The sequence below is a fragment of the Erpetoichthys calabaricus genome, chromosome 2, assembly GCF_900747795.2.
Source record: "Erpetoichthys calabaricus chromosome 2, fErpCal1.3, whole genome shotgun sequence".
Lineage (NCBI taxonomy): Eukaryota > Metazoa > Chordata > Cladistia > Polypteriformes > Polypteridae > Erpetoichthys > Erpetoichthys calabaricus.
In genome coordinates, this window is record NC_041395.2 from 342,523,695 (window position 1) to 342,540,697 (window position 17,003).

The 17,003-nt window shown below is 42.5% G+C and overlaps 1 protein-coding gene across 2 annotated transcripts in view; it reads left to right on the forward strand.

Annotated features, from left to right (window-relative positions):
• The window catches only part of LOC114647364 (CD82 antigen-like), a 215,039-nt gene that overhangs the window by 178,443 nt on the left and 19,593 nt on the right, over positions 1-17,003 (forward strand). For both annotated transcript variants that reach the window (XM_051923510.1, XM_051923511.1), the window contains exon 5: positions 211-285. In XM_051923510.1, coding sequence (XP_051779470.1) covers positions 211-285 — 75 coding nt within the window. The remainder of the gene's footprint in view (positions 1-210; positions 286-17,003) is intronic.

Genomic DNA, 17,003 nt, shown 5'->3' on the forward strand with positions numbered 1-17,003 from the left:
GGCTGAGCAAGGGTCCCAGCCATTTGCCACAAAAGTTACAGATATGTTCTGGTTAAAACTGTTAGAACATAACATTTTACAGCTATGTCCTCTGCATATATCTTAGCAATTGCCAAATGTATATTAATTTATCCTTGTTATGTAAAATGTTATTAGTTTCCCTCTGGATGCAGGTGCTACAACTTACATTTCCTGTCTTGTCCATTTCAGTACTTCACCTTCCTGCTATTGATCATGATCGCCCAAGTGACAGCCATAGTGCTCATTTTCTGCCAGAGAGAACTGGTAAGTGCACTCTTCACCTCGAATATTTTGGTGACTCTGAAGAAATTTTAAAACGTTCCTACATTATGTGCCTAATCTCTATTTAAGATAAAAGAAGCAGCACTTTTCTATATCAGCCAAGATTTTCATTAGTTTTATTTCTTTCAGATGAAGAAAGACAGGTATTATTCAGAATTGTCTGCTTTTAGATGCACTATCTGGCTTCATGGGTAATAGAAGTGAGAGATTTGAGAGAAAGTTTTTTTTTTTTTCGTAATTCATTACAAAGCCTGTTGTCTTTATAAGACAAAAGAATTATTTTATAGTACCTTCAGAAAGTATTCAGATCCCTTCACTTTTTACACGTTTTGTTATTTTGCAACTTTATGGTAAAATTGTTGAAACTCATTTTTTTTCCTCATCAGACAACACTCAGGGCCCCAGAATGACAAACTGAAAACAGGATTTTAAGGATTTTTTGCAAATTTACTGAAAACAAAAACCCAAACTATCATATTGATACAAGTATTCAGACCCTTTATTCAGCTTTAGGTTTAATTTGTTCATATAGCACAGATGTGAGAAATGTCGGTCCTGGAGAGCCGCAGTGGCTGCAGGTTTTTGTTCCAACCCAGTTTCTTAATGAGAAGTCAATTACTGCTGATGAAGCCCTTATTGCTTAAGTGACATTTTGATGCTTCATTTTTAGTGGTCGGGCAGCACGGTGGTACAGTGGGTAGCGCTGCTGCCTCGCAGTTAGGAGACCTGGGTTCACTTCCTGGGTTCTCCTTGCATGGAGTTTGCATGTTCTCCCTGTGTCTTGGTAGGTTTCCTCTGGCTACTCCGGTTTCCTCCCACAGTCCAAAGACATGCAGGTTAGGTGCATTGGCGATTCTAAATTGTCTGTAGTGTGTGCTTGGTGTGTCAGTCTGTGTGTGTGCGCCCCGCGGTGTGCTGGCGCACAGACCGGGGTTTGTTTCCTGCCTTGCACCCTGTGTTGGCTGGGATTGGCTCCAGCAGACCCCCGTGATCCTGTAGTTAGGATATAGTGGGTTGGATAATGGATGAATGGATTTTAGTGTTCTCGCTTGCTAAGGTTCCCCACCCTTAATTGCTTATTTTTATCTTTAAGCAGCTGCATTCACTGTTTTAATGGCTCCTTATTAGCAATAAGATGTAAAGAACAAAGCAGTCAGCAGTTCTCCATCTAGCTTGTTTCGATTTACATCTCTGTGTCTTCATCATGCACAAAATTAGATTTGTTGGATTTAATAAAACAATTACTAGAAAATGTAACTGACTGAAAACTCAATCTGTTTTAGAATTCAAATCATTTTGATGATATCCTCGGAAAGGAAAAAATCTACTATACAAGAACTTTACATTGCAGACTATCCATCCATCCATCCATTTTCCAACCCGCTGAATCCGAACACAGGGTCACGGGGGTCTGCTGGAGCCAATCCCAGCCAACACAGGGCACAAGGCAGGGAACCAATCGTGGGCAGGGTGCCAACCCACCGCAGGACACACACAAACACACCCACACACCAAGCACACACTAGGGCCAATTTAGAATCGCCAATCGACCTAACCTGCATGTCTTTGGACTGTGGGAGGAAACCGGAGCGCCCGGAGGAAACCCACGCAGACACGGGGAGAACATGCAAACTCCACGCAGGGAGGACCCGGGAAATGAACCCAGGTCCCCAGATCTCCCAACTGCGAGGCAGCAGCGCTACCCACTGCGCCACCGTGCCGCCCCATTGCAGACTAACAAGCCATAAAATTAAATAAGGTCTGAGATTGGGAAGAATCAGTTTATAAGTAAGCAATTGGGTTGGAATGAAAACCTGTAGCCACTGTGGCTCTCCAGGACCGACATTGCCCACCTCTGATATAGCACATTTAAAACAACTAAAAGTTGACCAAAGTGCTTTACATAGAATAAAAGCTAATAGTAAGAATTAAAAGTCAGATAAAGAATTATAAAATAAACATACAGTGCATCCGGAAAGTATTCACAGTGCATCACTTTTTCCACATTTTGTTATGTTACAGCCTTATTCCAAAATAGATTAAATTCATTTTTTTCCTCAGAATTCTACACACAACACCCCATAATGACAACGTGAAAAAAGTTTACTTGAGGTTTTTGCAAATTTATTAAAAATAAAAAAATTAAGAAAGCACATGTACATAAGTATTCACAGCCTTTGCCATGAAGCTCGAAATTGAGCTCAGGTGCATCCTGTTTCCCCTGATCATCCTTGAGATGTTTCTGCAGCTTCATTGGAGTCCACCTGTGGTAAATTCAGTTGATTGGACATGATTTGGAAAGGCACACACCTGTCTATTGATTGAGATGTTTAATCAGATTCAAGTCTGGGCTCTGGCTGGGCCACTCAAGGACATTCACAGAGTTGTCCTGAAACCACTCCTTTGATATCTTGGCTGTGTGCTTAGGGTCGTTGTCCTGCTGAAAGATGAACTGTCGCCCCAGTCTGAGGTCAAGAGCGCTCTGGAGCAGGTTTTCATCCAGGATGTCTCTGTACATTGCTGCAGTCATTTTTCCCTTTATCCTGACTAGTCTCCCAGTCCCTGCCGCTGAAAAACATCCCCACAGCATGATGCTGCCACCACCATGCTTCACTGTAGGGATGGTGCCAGGTTTCCTCCAAATGTGACGCCTGGCATTATCTTTGTCTCATCAGACCAGAGAATTTTCTTTCTCATGGTCTGAGAGTCCTGCAAGTGCCTTTTGGCAAACTCTAGGCGGGCTGCCATGTGCCTTTTACTAAGGAGTGGCTTCCATCTGGACACTGTACCATATAGGCCTGATTGGTGGATTGCTGCAGAGATGGTTGTCCTTCTGGAAGTTTCTCCTCTCTCCACAGAGGACCTCTGGAGCTCTGACAGAGTGACCATCGGGTTCTTGGTCACCTTCCTGACTAAGGCCCTTCTCCCCCGATCGCTCAGTTTAGATAGCCGGCCAGCTCTAGGAAGAGTCCTGGTGGTTTCGAACTTCTTCCACTTACGGGTGATGGAGACCACTGTGCTCATTGGGACCTTCAAAGCAGCAGAAATTTTTCTGTAACCTTCCCCAGATTTGTGCCTCGAGACAATCCTGTCTCAGAGGTCTACAGACAATTCCTTTGACTTCATGCTTGGTTTGTGCTCTGACATGAACTGTCAACTGTGGGACCTTATATAGACAGGTGTGTGCCTTTCCAAATCATGTCCAGTCAACTGAATTTACCACAGGTGGACTCCAATGAAGCTGCAGAAACATCTCAAGGATGATCAGGGGAAACAGGAGGCACCTGAGCTCAATTTCGAGCTTCATGACAAAGGCTGTGAATACTTATGTACATGTGCTTTCTCAATTTTTTTATTTTTAATAAATTTGTAAAAATCTCAAACTTTTTTCACGTTGTCATTATGGGGTGTTGTGTGTAGAATTCTGAGGAAAAAAATGAATTTAATCCATTTTGGAATAAGGCTGCAACATTACAAAATGTGGAAAAAGTGATGTGCTGTGAATACTTTCCAGATGCACTGTAGCTCTCCATATTCAAACCCTGAATTTCTTGCTACTCCAGCCACTTTTAGGATCCTCCAGGAATGATGTGTGTGCTTCGATGTTTGATGAATGGTTCGATGTGGTGAAGTAAAATGCTGACATACAAATACATTCGTGGTGCTTTCACATTCAAGAGTCGCATATTCCCGATCGTAATGACACAATACATTTTAAAAGTCTGACATGCCATCTTCTGTGCCGTCTTTGTTTGTACCTTTACAGTACCATCAGAATGTATGATCGGCGTATTTGAGCCACAGAGCTAAAAAATAAGGACATAATGAAAATGTCTATTTTGTGATTAAAGTGGAAATTTCGACTTCAACCTTGAAATGTCAACTTTAATCTCGTAGTTTACTTTGTCATTAAAGCAGACTGTTATAAACATCATCTTAAAACCAACCCAGTTGTTAATCACTATGTGCTTCTGGGGCTTCCTCCTGAGCCGACAGCAGCAATCACCACACAGAACACATTACATTTATGATATTCCAGCTCTCTGCACATTTAGAATCCTTAGATTTATACTTGATATCACTTTCATGATGAAATGCATTAAAGTATGTGTGTTACATTTTACAGAAAAGTTGTTAACTTCATTTAAATAATGAATACGGTTAATAGTTACACACGTGGGGGTGACACTGTGGCAGCGCGGTAGCGCTGCTGTGTTGTGGGGAGTCACGGCCTTATGGGTTTCCACAGCGTGCTCCATTTTCCATCCAAAGACATGAAGGTTTGGGGATTTGGTGACGCTAAAATGACGCCAGTGTATGTGAATGCTTGTGTTCACCTTGTGATAAGTTGATGCTCCGTCCAGGGATTGTTTCTGCCTCACGCCCGATGCTTGCTGAAATGGGCACCTCCTTGGATTGATGAATGTAATCATTAAACATCCTTTTCAGAGATATTGTGGCAAGGTGTCCTCGGAATTTAATGGATGTTTCGGGCACACGTGTCACATCGCGTGAAGTATCAACCCAGCCTTAGGCGCCTTTCTTTTCAGCTGATGATCTTGACTAGGGCTTATTTTTGGGGTTGGGGTATTAACAGAGCAAGCCTGAAAATCATGCTAGGGCTTATTTTAGGAGTAGGTCTTATTTTCAAGGAAACACGGCACTTAACATTTGTCAGTGATACTTTTCAAGAAAATAAGTTTAGTCCTTTGTGAAGGTAATAACATCCATACACATTTTTTCATTCACTTTCTGAGCCCCCGGATGAACCCTGGCCACTGCGCCAGCACATCTCACTGTGTCAAAATTGTATTATCAAATAACTGAATTAAAACTATGCAAATACTTTATTAATAGGTTGTGCCATTCTGGAGTTGGACTAACTGTGCCACGTGAATTGGCCGCAGGTAACGCCTCATGCTACCAGTAGTGGTAAGGAAACTAGAGAAGAATCAGTCAAGAAGGACAAGGAGAGAACAATTGTCTGTGTGTGATAAAGTGACTTCCACAGCTGATTGCCATTTTAAATAAATAACTGCCGCACTCACGGCTTGGGGGGGCGTGATAGTCTGGCGAGAGCGGTTCCTGTGTGCGACACGGGTGGTCCCGCACTTAAGTGAACAGGTGCAGAATCGCCCGTGGCCATAATTGGTGCCGGGGACTGCTAATCGTCACAGTTGTGCCACATCTTCCATTTTAAAAGGGAGAAGCACGAGTGTGAGTGGAGAGAAAAAAAAAGGGAAGAGACAACGGAGGTTAAAGGAAGAAGGAGGAGAAAAGAGCTGGTGCATGAGGGAACGAGGGAAAAAGAGCAGGCTCATGAGAGAGAAAGCAGGCAGCTGGGAGAAGAGCCCCAGGGGAAGAGTGTATGGCTGACACTCGGGGCAGTCAGAAGCGGTTGCTTCTGTGGAGCAGTTCCAACCTGGAAGGTGAATGGATTACCGTGTAAGGCCGTGATGGCAGCGGGACTTCAGGAGGTTTGGGATGGGGGTTTTGAGTGCCCTGGTCATTAGGGACCCGAATCTCAGTCCAGCAAGGGAACCTGTACGTAGCCATGGGATGGAACGCAACCAGACCTGTGGAAGGTCAGCTGTACCTGCCGATAGGGCGACTCCTCTGCTGCAAGGCCCGTGAGGGATAAGCAGAGGAGCCGCCAGATAAAGAGAATGGCACCGGCTTTTTAAAAAAAGGACTGTACTTGCCAGTATTTTAACCTCGTTTTTAATGGTATTATTTATTGGATTTTTAACCTCCACGTTCACCCGTTTTATTTATTTGACAGTTGAAGCACAGTATTTTCTTTTTGGACACTGTTCAGTTTTGATTGTTTTTAATAAAAGCACTCATCAATTTTTCGGGTATCCTTGAATAAGGGTGCGCACAAAAAGGCGAGCTTCAAAAGGGCGACCTCAATTGGGCGCGGCGAATAAAGGCGCACGTAAATAAAGGCGAGCTTCAAAACGGCGACCTCAATTGAGCGAATGTTTTAATATTTTTGCTTTCGCCTTTTTATACATTCAATCATTGCCTTTATCTAATAAATTTTCTTTAATAATTTTGTTGCGTTTGCCTTTATTCGCTGCGCCCAATTGAGGTCGCCCTTTTGAAGCGTGCATTTTTGTGCGCGCCCTTATTGAATAGAACCAATTTTTCGCCTTCCCCTCGCTTCATGTGGTGTCCTCATTTGTCCTGCTCATCCCAATTATGACTATTGACTCTGTTGGGTTCCAGAGGCTCTCAAAACTGGAAGAGGGAACTAGGAGCCGGACCCACACCATCACACTGTGGCCACCATTCCCCTTTTGGGGGTGTCTTACTGTGGCCTCTGCAGTGCACCTGTTTTTAGTTTCATTTGCACCAAAGAAGGCAAAGTTGATTTACAGTCGGTTAAGCTTCCTAACTGGACAGATTGATATCCCTGAAGATTATTGCATTTGGTGTTAGACTGTCCTGATTAAATATTCACTTTATTTTTGGAGCAGTATATTTTCCCTGAAAAGTGCTTCTTTGAAAATGTTGGGAAATGCTTGAAACACACCTGAAAAATGTCCCAAAAATGCCTGACAAATTCTTGCAAAATGAAGCTTTGAAAAATGCCACATAAACACTAGAAATTTCAACGCCCAAATTCTGAAGCTAAATGCCATTTGCAGTAACTTCAATTATGCAGGCTTGGACGGCCCTGACCTGGACTATCATCATAGCCAAGTAGACACTTGTGAATATACATAAGTTCTATCCGCCTCATGCAGAATAATAGCGTGAGTAAACCTGACCCTCTGGAAGTGCATTTTTAAGGGGTTTAGATTCTGAGGATGTTGAGGGAGAAGTATAGAGAAGGCCAGAAGGAGTTGCATTGCTTTTTTGTGGACCTGGAGAAAGCATATGATAGGGTGTCTCAAGAGGAGCTCTGTGGTATTGTATGAGGAAGTCGGGAGTGTCAGAGAAGTACGTAAGAGTGGTACAGGATATGTACGAGGGAAGTGTGACAGTGGTGAGGTCTACGGTAGGTATGATGGAGGTGGGATTACATCAGGGATCGGCTCTGAGCCCTTTCTTATTTGCCATGGTGATGGACAGGTTGACAGAGAAGATTAGACAGGAGTCCCCGTGGACTATGATGTTTGCTGAGGACATTATGATCTGTAGTGATAGTAGGGAGCAGGTTGAGGAGACCCTGGAGAGGTGGAGATATGAGAGGAGAGGAATGAAGGTCAGTAGGAACAAGACAATACATGTGTGTAAATGAGAGGGAGGTCAGTGGAATGGTGAGGATGAGGGGAGTAGAGTTGGCAAAGGTGGATGAGTTTAAATACAGAGTAACGGGGATTGTGGAAGAGAGGTGAAAAAGAGAGTGCAGACAGGGTGGAATGTGTGGAGAAGAGTGTCAGGAGTGATTGGTGACAGACGGGTATCAGCAAGAGTGAAAGGGAAGGTCTACAGGACGGTAGTGACACCAGCTATGTTATATGGGTTGGAGATGGTGGCACTGACCAGAAAGCAGGAGACAGAGCTGGAGGTGGCAGAGTTAAAGATGCTAAGATTTGCATTGGGTGTGACGAGGATGGACAGGATTAGAAATGAGGACATTACAGAGTCAGCTCAAGTTGGATGGTTGGGAGACAAAGTCAGAGAGGAGAGATTGTGTTGGTTTGGACATGTGCAGAGGAGAGATACTGAGTGTATTGGGAGAAGGATGCTAAGGATAGAGCTGCTAGGTAAGAGGAAAAGAGGAAGACCTAAGAGGAGGTTTGGATGTGGTGAGAGAGGACATGCAGGTGATGGGTGTGACAGAACAAGACGCAGAAGACAGGAAGATATGGAAGAAGATGATCCGCTGTGGCAACCCCTAATGGGAGCAGCCAAAAGAAGAAGAAGAATATTGGCATAACACTGTCATCCTCAAGGCAATACACAGACCTAATTAAGAAGTCAAGATTTTAGGTTGTGTTATTAAAATCCACATTACTAACCGAGAATGTTAAACCGGATGGACGCAGGGACATCCGGCCATGGGCCGTGGAAGCAAAAGACGTACTGCGCAGGCACCCCAAGAAATACGTACTGCGCAGGCGCCCCAAGAAATGAGGCGCCGCGACCACAGAAAAAAGGAGTCAGCACAGAAAAAAGGAGTCAAAGAAATGAGGCGCCGCGACCACAGAAAAAAGGAGTCAAACGCCGGCGACGCACTCAGCGCCGCACGAAACCCATTGCACACGAAACTAGCACACAAAAAAAAAGAAGCCGCTCGCGCCCCACAAATCCCACACCCACCTCCAAGCACCCCCTCCCCCTACAAGCAACGGACGGGACACACACAAAGAGGAGGATTCAACAAGCCCCTGGCACACAAAAAAAAAGAAGCCGCTCGCGCCCCACCAATCCCACCACCCCCTCCAAGCAACATTCCTCCCCCCCTCCTCAGACGCCGGCAAAGCACACAGCGCCGCACGAATCCCATTGCACACGAAACGGGACGCACACAAAGAGGAGAATTCAACAAGCTCCTAGCACACCAAAAAAAAGAAGCCGTAACCGCCACACACAGCCAATTAGACACGAAACGGGACAGACTACGGACATTGCACACGAAACGTTCACAAAAACAACGATTCAGACCCACAAACACACTAACATCAATAAGAAGTGACACCCAAAGCCCCATTTCTGAAGGAACTGTCCGTATTAAACATACGTCATCTCAACACATTCACACTATGCGGCATAGGTGGATCTCCTTACACTGAAGCACTATTAACCGTTCAACTGCAGAAAAGGCTCCATATTAACAGTGAGTGCGATCCTCCTTATTACTTATCTATATTTCTCACGCTGAAGAACAAACAAGTCATGAATACACGATCACAGGTACAAAACGATACGGCTTGGATAACGGGACCAAACACACGAACCCGCATGAAAAAACAAAATACACGGCGGTGCATACAACGCGCTTCTGAACCTCCGGAAGAAAAAATGTCTCGGCTCCAAAAACGCAAAGCTCAACTAACACATTAACAGAAACGCGCGCATATGGACAGACACAATGAACGTACACGCATACAGCACACGTCTCAAAGTGCTGCATCGAAACAGGCAAGGGTTCAAAACGAAACACCTCCTGTCTCAGACATACGTAAACGGCAGCGAAGGGACAAAATAAATAAACGCAGACGTCTACACCGCGCATCTGGAATGCCGAAAAACAAGCAGGCAAGTCTCCAAAAAGAGAAAGCTCAACTGACCGACATACAAAACCGAGCAACACTCAATACAAACAATGCACGCAGTAGACTACAACGGGCTTCTCACACAGCACAGGGAAATCGATTACAGCTCAAAAACAACACGTCCCAAATACTACACATACAACAACGCGCCTCTCAAACGGCACAAGCAAAAGATACACATCATGGACATCAACGACGGACACCTGCTAAACACTTGCGCCAGTTAGCTGACAACGCGTTCAATAATGAGTCCACTGTTCAGGAAAATTCATTGGGATTAATGAATGTCATTTGCAATCATTGTCATTCACTTAACTTCCCTGAAGAAACAACTGACAATACAAGTAATGAATTTACACGTTGTTATCAAAAGGGTCAAATTAGACTGTCTCCTTTACATTCATATCCTGAATATCTACAGAACCTTCTAACTAACGATGTACCTGAAAGTGAAAACTTTATGAACTGCATTACATCCTACAAATCGGTATCCACTATGAACATGAACAGTGGCACTGCACATGACATCCGTCTTGCAAAACTGTTAATTATTGATGAATGTACAATGGCATCCAGTCACTTACTCAACACCATTCATAAACTTCTACAAACGTTGATAAATAATAATATTCCCTTTGGAGGAAAGGTACTTTTATTAGGAGGAGATTTTAGACAGTGCTTAGCTATTGTTCCACATGCCATGCGCTCAGCTATTCTTCAGTGCACCTTAAAATACGCAGACAATTGACATTGCTTTCAAAAGATACAGTTAGTACAAAACATGCGATGTCCAGATCCAGATCATAACAATTGGTTATTACATCTGGGAGATGGTACACTCACCAATACAGATGGACTTCACCCAGATATTAGTACAATTCCTCAAGCCTTTATCTGCGACGACTTAGTTACAGAGATATTTGGAACAGCAATCTCATTAGACCAAATGCCCCTTTTAACACAACACGCTATATTATGTCCAAACAATATTAATGTAGAAAACATAAATAACCAAGTCATTGCATTACTTCCTGGAGAGACACAACTCTTTCTAAGCTCTGACAAAGTTGACTCTGATCACGACAATGACCATCTTCATTGACCTTACAAGCTCTGACCTGATATTTTCTTTGTACACGCCTTTTAAGTGTAAAAGGTATTTTCCAATTACCCTTTACACTGTGCCACACAGTTCAGTGAGTGAAATCACATCGTGAAGGACACAAATTGAAATTAAGGGGTAGAAAGAATACCTCACAGTGAAAGCAGGAAGCAAGGTTTGTGGTAATCTCAAAAGGGGCGTCCAAATTTTCTGGGTAAAGACCGTGACAGCTTTTAAAAATGTCTGCAAGATGTTGGCTAGCTAGACAAACGTAATGGACAGAACGGTAAAATGTCTTCTTTGTGCCGCTGTTTTGCAAGTCTCAGAAACACAATAGTGTGTTTTCAAACTTCTTCTCCCTGCCCAAGTCAAACTATAGACAAAGCAATGGAGATGCCTGTGCTCTCTGAACTGCTACTTTTCCCTATGTCATTTATTTCCCAAAAGATTTAAAAGGAAACATCTGCAGCTGGATGTCTTTTTATGCATGAAGGATTTTGCCAGAAGCTGAGAGTTAAAGATATCATCCATATGTTAGTTTTTTTTTTCTTTTCCACGCTGCTCTGTTTTACAAACAGTACATTTTCTTTTTGTGTAGCATGTTGACAAAGTATTATAAATCAAGTTTAACAGCATCCAGTTTAAAAGCTTAAAATGGTTTCTTTTTTTATTTGTGCTTCTCGCTTAACCTAATCCAGACATGGGTTAATTACACTTGAGCTGCTTGTTTATTTCATGTAAATATGTGTGAAAAATTGATGTAAAACTTCGATATCTAAAAAGTAAAGCCCATGAATTATAATGTAAACTATACTATCAAGTTACTCGTATTTAAAATGCTGATTGACAGGCATTAAGGAATCAAAGAGAAAGTTAGGAATCTGATACCAGTGGGTTTTTGTTTTTGTTAGCCGAGTGAAAATTACAAAAAGGACATTCATACTATTACAGTCCCTTAAAAAGAACAACATGAATGGCGAAGCAATCAAGCGTGACGTTTACAGCATTGCTTTACTGATTGTGTATTTGGCTGTTGTGAGCTGTCACTCCTCTGTTGGCATGTCCCTTGGAAAATCATTAACATGTGTAATGGATGACGTGCAAGGACTGGGATGGACTCCATTCTCTTACCTGGCTGGAAGGCACAGGTGGCAAATGGGGGGAAAAAAAGAGTGGCAGGATATCCCCTGCCTTAGCCAGGTAGGGGTCAGAAGTGGACACGCTGGCATCCCGGCAGGGTTGGATCAAAGAACAATAACCATAAGGGGGGGGGGGGGGGATGGGTGCAGTGTGATGGAAGGACAGGGGAGATAACCTGTCAGGATTACGGACTCCCGCGATACGCTAGATGGCAGCATCTCTGTGTCAGGATTCCCACACGGGACACCCGCAGGGCATGCTGGGACCTGTAGTTCTGTGAGGGCTGCCAAGATTAATGATCTGTACTTCGAGGGGTTTCCGTTTGACCTGGAAGTACTTCCAGCGGGCTATGAGCTAGCACCGGAAATACTCCCGGGTTCAAAATAAAAGAAGCAACATCCAGGGAAGTTGGAGTCGGGTTTGGAGGACGGACAGAGTTCGTCTGGCAGGTGTGGAGGAGAAGAAAGAAAGAGAGAAAGAATTGTATTATTGTGCCTTTGTTGTAGCCTTTTTAAGGTATTTTATATAATAAAAATGTATGTTTGCACATAGGACTTAAGATGAAACAATATCTTAAAAATGGTCCTTAATGCATTTCACAACATATTCTGCATCACACACATCTGCCAAAGTGAACTTTTACATGATGTTGAAGTCGGGCTTAGAAAGCAGAGTTACTGGTTGCTCTTGCTGAGAAGGAAAGTGATGCCAAGTCACGAAAAAGCTCCGCTGAGCAGGCTCTCTTGCCTTTCTCTTTGCACACATACATGTCTGGTTTTATCGATGACAGAAAAAACTGAAGTAGGCTTTTCCCAGAAAGCAATGCACAAGTACTATCAGGTGTTAAATATCTTATAGTGTTGTATAGTGGCAACTGGCATCACACAAAGCTGGATGGAGTAATGTGAAAATCTACTTTTATATTGTACATAGATTGTAATGTACAAGGTGTGATCAAAAAATACAGTGAATGTTTAAATTTAAAAAATTATTACAGTAAAAGACACATTGCCATTAATCCCCCTCACTTTGAACACATCTTATCCCATCGTTCTTGCCACTTACTGAAGCAATTCTAGAAGTTCTCTTTCGTGAGTGTCTAGCTGCGCTGTTGTGACTGCCTCAATGTCTTGAATCTGTTGAAAACGTTTACTTTTCATGGTTGTTTTGACTTTGGGGAAGAGCCAGAAGTCGCACAGTGCCAGATCCGATGAATAAGGTGGATGGGGACACATCATAATGGTTTTATTTGACAGAAATCACCGTACCAGAAGGAATGTGTGACATGGAGTGTTGTCAAGATGGAGGATGAAACTGTTTGTCCATTTCTCAGGTCGTTTTCCACACAAATTGTTTCTTAAATGCTCTAATAAACACCCTTATAAAATTCAGAGTTCACCGTAGTGTTCCTGGGTACAAACCCAGCTCATGCAAGGTCAAAAAACATAATCATCATCAGCTTGATGCGCAGTACATCGAGACAGCCACGACAGCGCAACTAAAGACACTCATGAAAGAGGACTTCCAGAACTGCTTCAGAAAATGGCAAGAACAATGGGATAAGCGTGTTCGAAGTGAGTGGGATTAATGGCAATGCGTCTTTTACTATAATAATTTTCTTTTATTTAAACATTCACCGTATTATTTGATCACACCTCATATATTAGTTTTTTCAGAATTGACATAATAAGCATCTGACATGTTGCTAACAGTGGAAATCCTAAAAGAGTCTGAGAATATCAGTATTTTCTTCAGAGGAGATAAATTCCACCAAGAGTTATAGATGTAAATTTCCCCAAAAGACAGAATGGTTTACAGGTAATTTGAAGAATTTCCAGATCTTCCACGTAGGTTCTTTTTAACATTGTGTCATTATTATTGCATTAAGTGTTAATATGAAAGCATACCCTTCCACCATTTAAATCTATGTAAAGAGCATGTTTTTAGTTGTTTGGTGGCATAAAAAGTGCCTGTAGAGTGAAAATTAAAACAGAGTTAAGAAAAGACATATCTGAAAAACAGGATTTACTCACCCAGAGAAGAGCTCTGGCATTCTGGGAGTTTGTTCCGTCTTCTGTGGATTTTCCTTTTCTTGCTGCACGTACAGTGCCCCCATAATGTTCCTTGATTTTTTTCCCCTCTGTTTCACAGTTTAAAGTTACAAATTAAAACAATTCACATGTGATTGAAGTGCACATTGCAGGCTTTCGTGTAAGAAGATTTGAAGACATTTCAGTCACACAATATAGAAATGACAACACTTTTTCTACATGTTTCCACCGTTTCAGGGCCCCATAATGTTTGGGACACAGCAATGGCGGGTCTGCTAAAGTCGTCATATTCAGGACTTGGTCGCAGTGACTGCTTGAAGCTCTCATCTTCAGCTCCTGCTTGTTTTGGTGGCTTGTTTCCTTACGTTTTCCCTTTAGCCTAAGGAAGACATGCTTAATATGGATTTAAATTGGGTGACTGGCTTGGCCATTCAAGAAGTTTCCATTTTTTAGCTTTGAAAAATGCATGTGTTGCCTCAGCAGTCTGTCTGGATCATTAACTTGTTGTTGGATGAAGTGCCGTCCATTGAGTTTGGAGGCATGGACTGGAACTTAAACAGATCTGATGTTTGTATACACCTCAGAATTCATTGTGCCACTGCCGTCAGCAGTTCCATCATCTATAAAGAGAAGTTTGCCAGGACCTGTGGCAGCCATACATATGTAAGCCATAACCTGCGCACCACCATGTTTAATATATTAGGTGGTCTGCTTTGGATCTTGGGCGGTTCCTTTTTGTCTCTACACTTTGCTCTTGCCATCACTGTGTTGAAGCTTCATCTTTGCCTCATCTTCCCACAAGTCCTTTTTCTCAAATTCTCCAAACTCTTCAAAATCCTTTTTCACAAACTGTAATCTGGCCATCCTGTTTTTGTAGCCAACTAGTGGTTTGCATCTTGCAGTGTGGCCTCTGTATTTCTGTTCATGAAGTCTTCTGCTGATATAGTTGTCTCTGACACACACACCAGCCTCCTGAAGACTGTTTCAAATCTGTCGGACAGGCGTTTGGGGCCTTTACTTGACCACACTGAGGATTCTTCTGTCATTAGCACTAGAGATCTTCCTTGGCCTGTCAGACCGTTTGTGATTGCTGAGCTCACCCGTGTGTTATTTCTTCTTCATGGTATTCCAGACAGTTGATTTTGGTTGAGAAAAAACATTAACTGTAATGATTATAAGTATTTAACTCACAAATACCAAGGACTGTATTTTGTATTAATCATGCTGCAGAGAGCTATATGATTTTTACTTCTGTATGATTTGTTCTTCATTTAGGTAGACAAAGAATTAAGCTTGTGCACAGTATTATGAGAGTAACTTGCATTCTTTTATGAGAAAATGCTGACCTCTTGATACTAACAGAACACCCTGTGATATTATAAATCAATATGATAGTTTCTGAATTCTTGCTTAAAAATATAAGAAACATGTCACTTATAGATTAATAAATAAGGATTTATTAATCATGGGCGGCACGGTGGCGCAGTGGGTAGCGCTGCTGCCTCGCAGTTGGGACACCAGGGGACCTGGGTTCACTTCCCGGGTCCTCCCTGTGTGCAGTTTTCATGTTCTCCCCGTGTCTGCGTGGGTTTCCTCTGGGCGCTCCGGTTTCCTCCCACAGTCCAAAGACATGCAGGTTAGGTGGATTGGCGATTCTAAATTGGCCCTAGTGTGTGCTTGGTGTGTGGGTGTGTTTGTGTGTGTCCTGCGGTGGGTTGGCACCCTGCCCGGGATTGGTTCCTGCCTTGTGCCCTATGTTGGCTGGGATTGGCTCCAGCAGACCCCCGTGACCCTGTGTTCGGATTCAGCGGGTTGGATAATGGCTGGATGGATGGATTTATTAATCTAACCAAACAAAATCTGAAGATATTAAAGCTATAAAAATGTAATTTCTTTATAACTAATGTACTGAACTATAAGAAACTGCTTTAAACTGGTCTTGTGTGTGTGTGGGCTGATAAGGGCATATTTCTTAGGAATGTGAGTGCCCTGATAACTCTTTATTTTGGTAATAAACTCTTTACACTCTTGCATGTAATAAATTAGGATATAAGCGTAATTTACAGCAATCTATATATGACCTCAAAATGAACTGCCATGTTTTTTTCTTTCTTTGGTTAATGAATAAGCTAGGTAATAAAAAGAGAGAATTTCTTTCTTTTAGGCAGACTGTCTGATCTGAGCAGTCAGTGGCATTGAGCTGGGGGGGCGGTAGTCTCTTTGACTCACCAAGAATAAAGAAATTGCTTTTTATTTTAAACTAGGGGGCTCCGCCCCCTGCTCGCTTCGCTCCCCAACCCCTGGTGTTGGGGATGGTGTCTTGTCCTTGAATGAGTTTTCCTTGGCATGGATCATTTATAACCTTAACTTTAACGTCAGAAAAACGGCGAACTCGTGAGAAGGCCACATAAAGTTGTCCATGTCCAAATACGGGCTCAGAGAGGTAGATGCCAACCTTGTTCATGGTTTGTCCTTGTGATTTGTTGATGGTCATGGCAAATGCAGGTTTAATGGGGAAGTGTCACCGTTTAAGTGTAAAAGGTAATTCTAGGTCAGAACTTGAAAGGTCAATTCTAGGAATCAGAACAGTATTGTTAGCATGTGATCCTGTAAGAACTTTTGCTTCGATAACATTGTGTGTCATGGTGTTGACGACTAAACGTGTGCCATTGCATAAACCCTGTTTAGTGTTAAGGTTTCTTAATAGCATGAATATTGTTCCGATTTTAAGTTTAAGATTGTGTTGTGGTAATCCAGCTGGGTTAATAGTGTTCAAATATTCTAAGGGTAAATTAAGATGGTCATTGTCGTCATCAGAGTCAACTTTGTCAGAGCTTAGAAAGAGCTGTGCCTCTCCAGGAAGTAATGCAATGACTTGGTTATTTATGTGAGCAACATTAATATTTTTTGGACATAATATAGTCCGTTGTGTTAAAAGGGGTATTTGGTCTAATGAGATTGCTGTTCCAAATATCTCCGTAACTAAGTCGTCGCAGATAAAGGCTTGAGGAATTGTAATAATATCTGGGTGAAGTCCATCTGTATTGGTGAGTGTCCCATCTCCCAGTTGTGATAACCAATTGTTATATTCTGGATCTGGACATCGCATGTTTTGTACCAAGTGTATCTTTTGAAAGCAATGCCAATTGTCCGCGTATTTTAAGGTGGACTGAACAA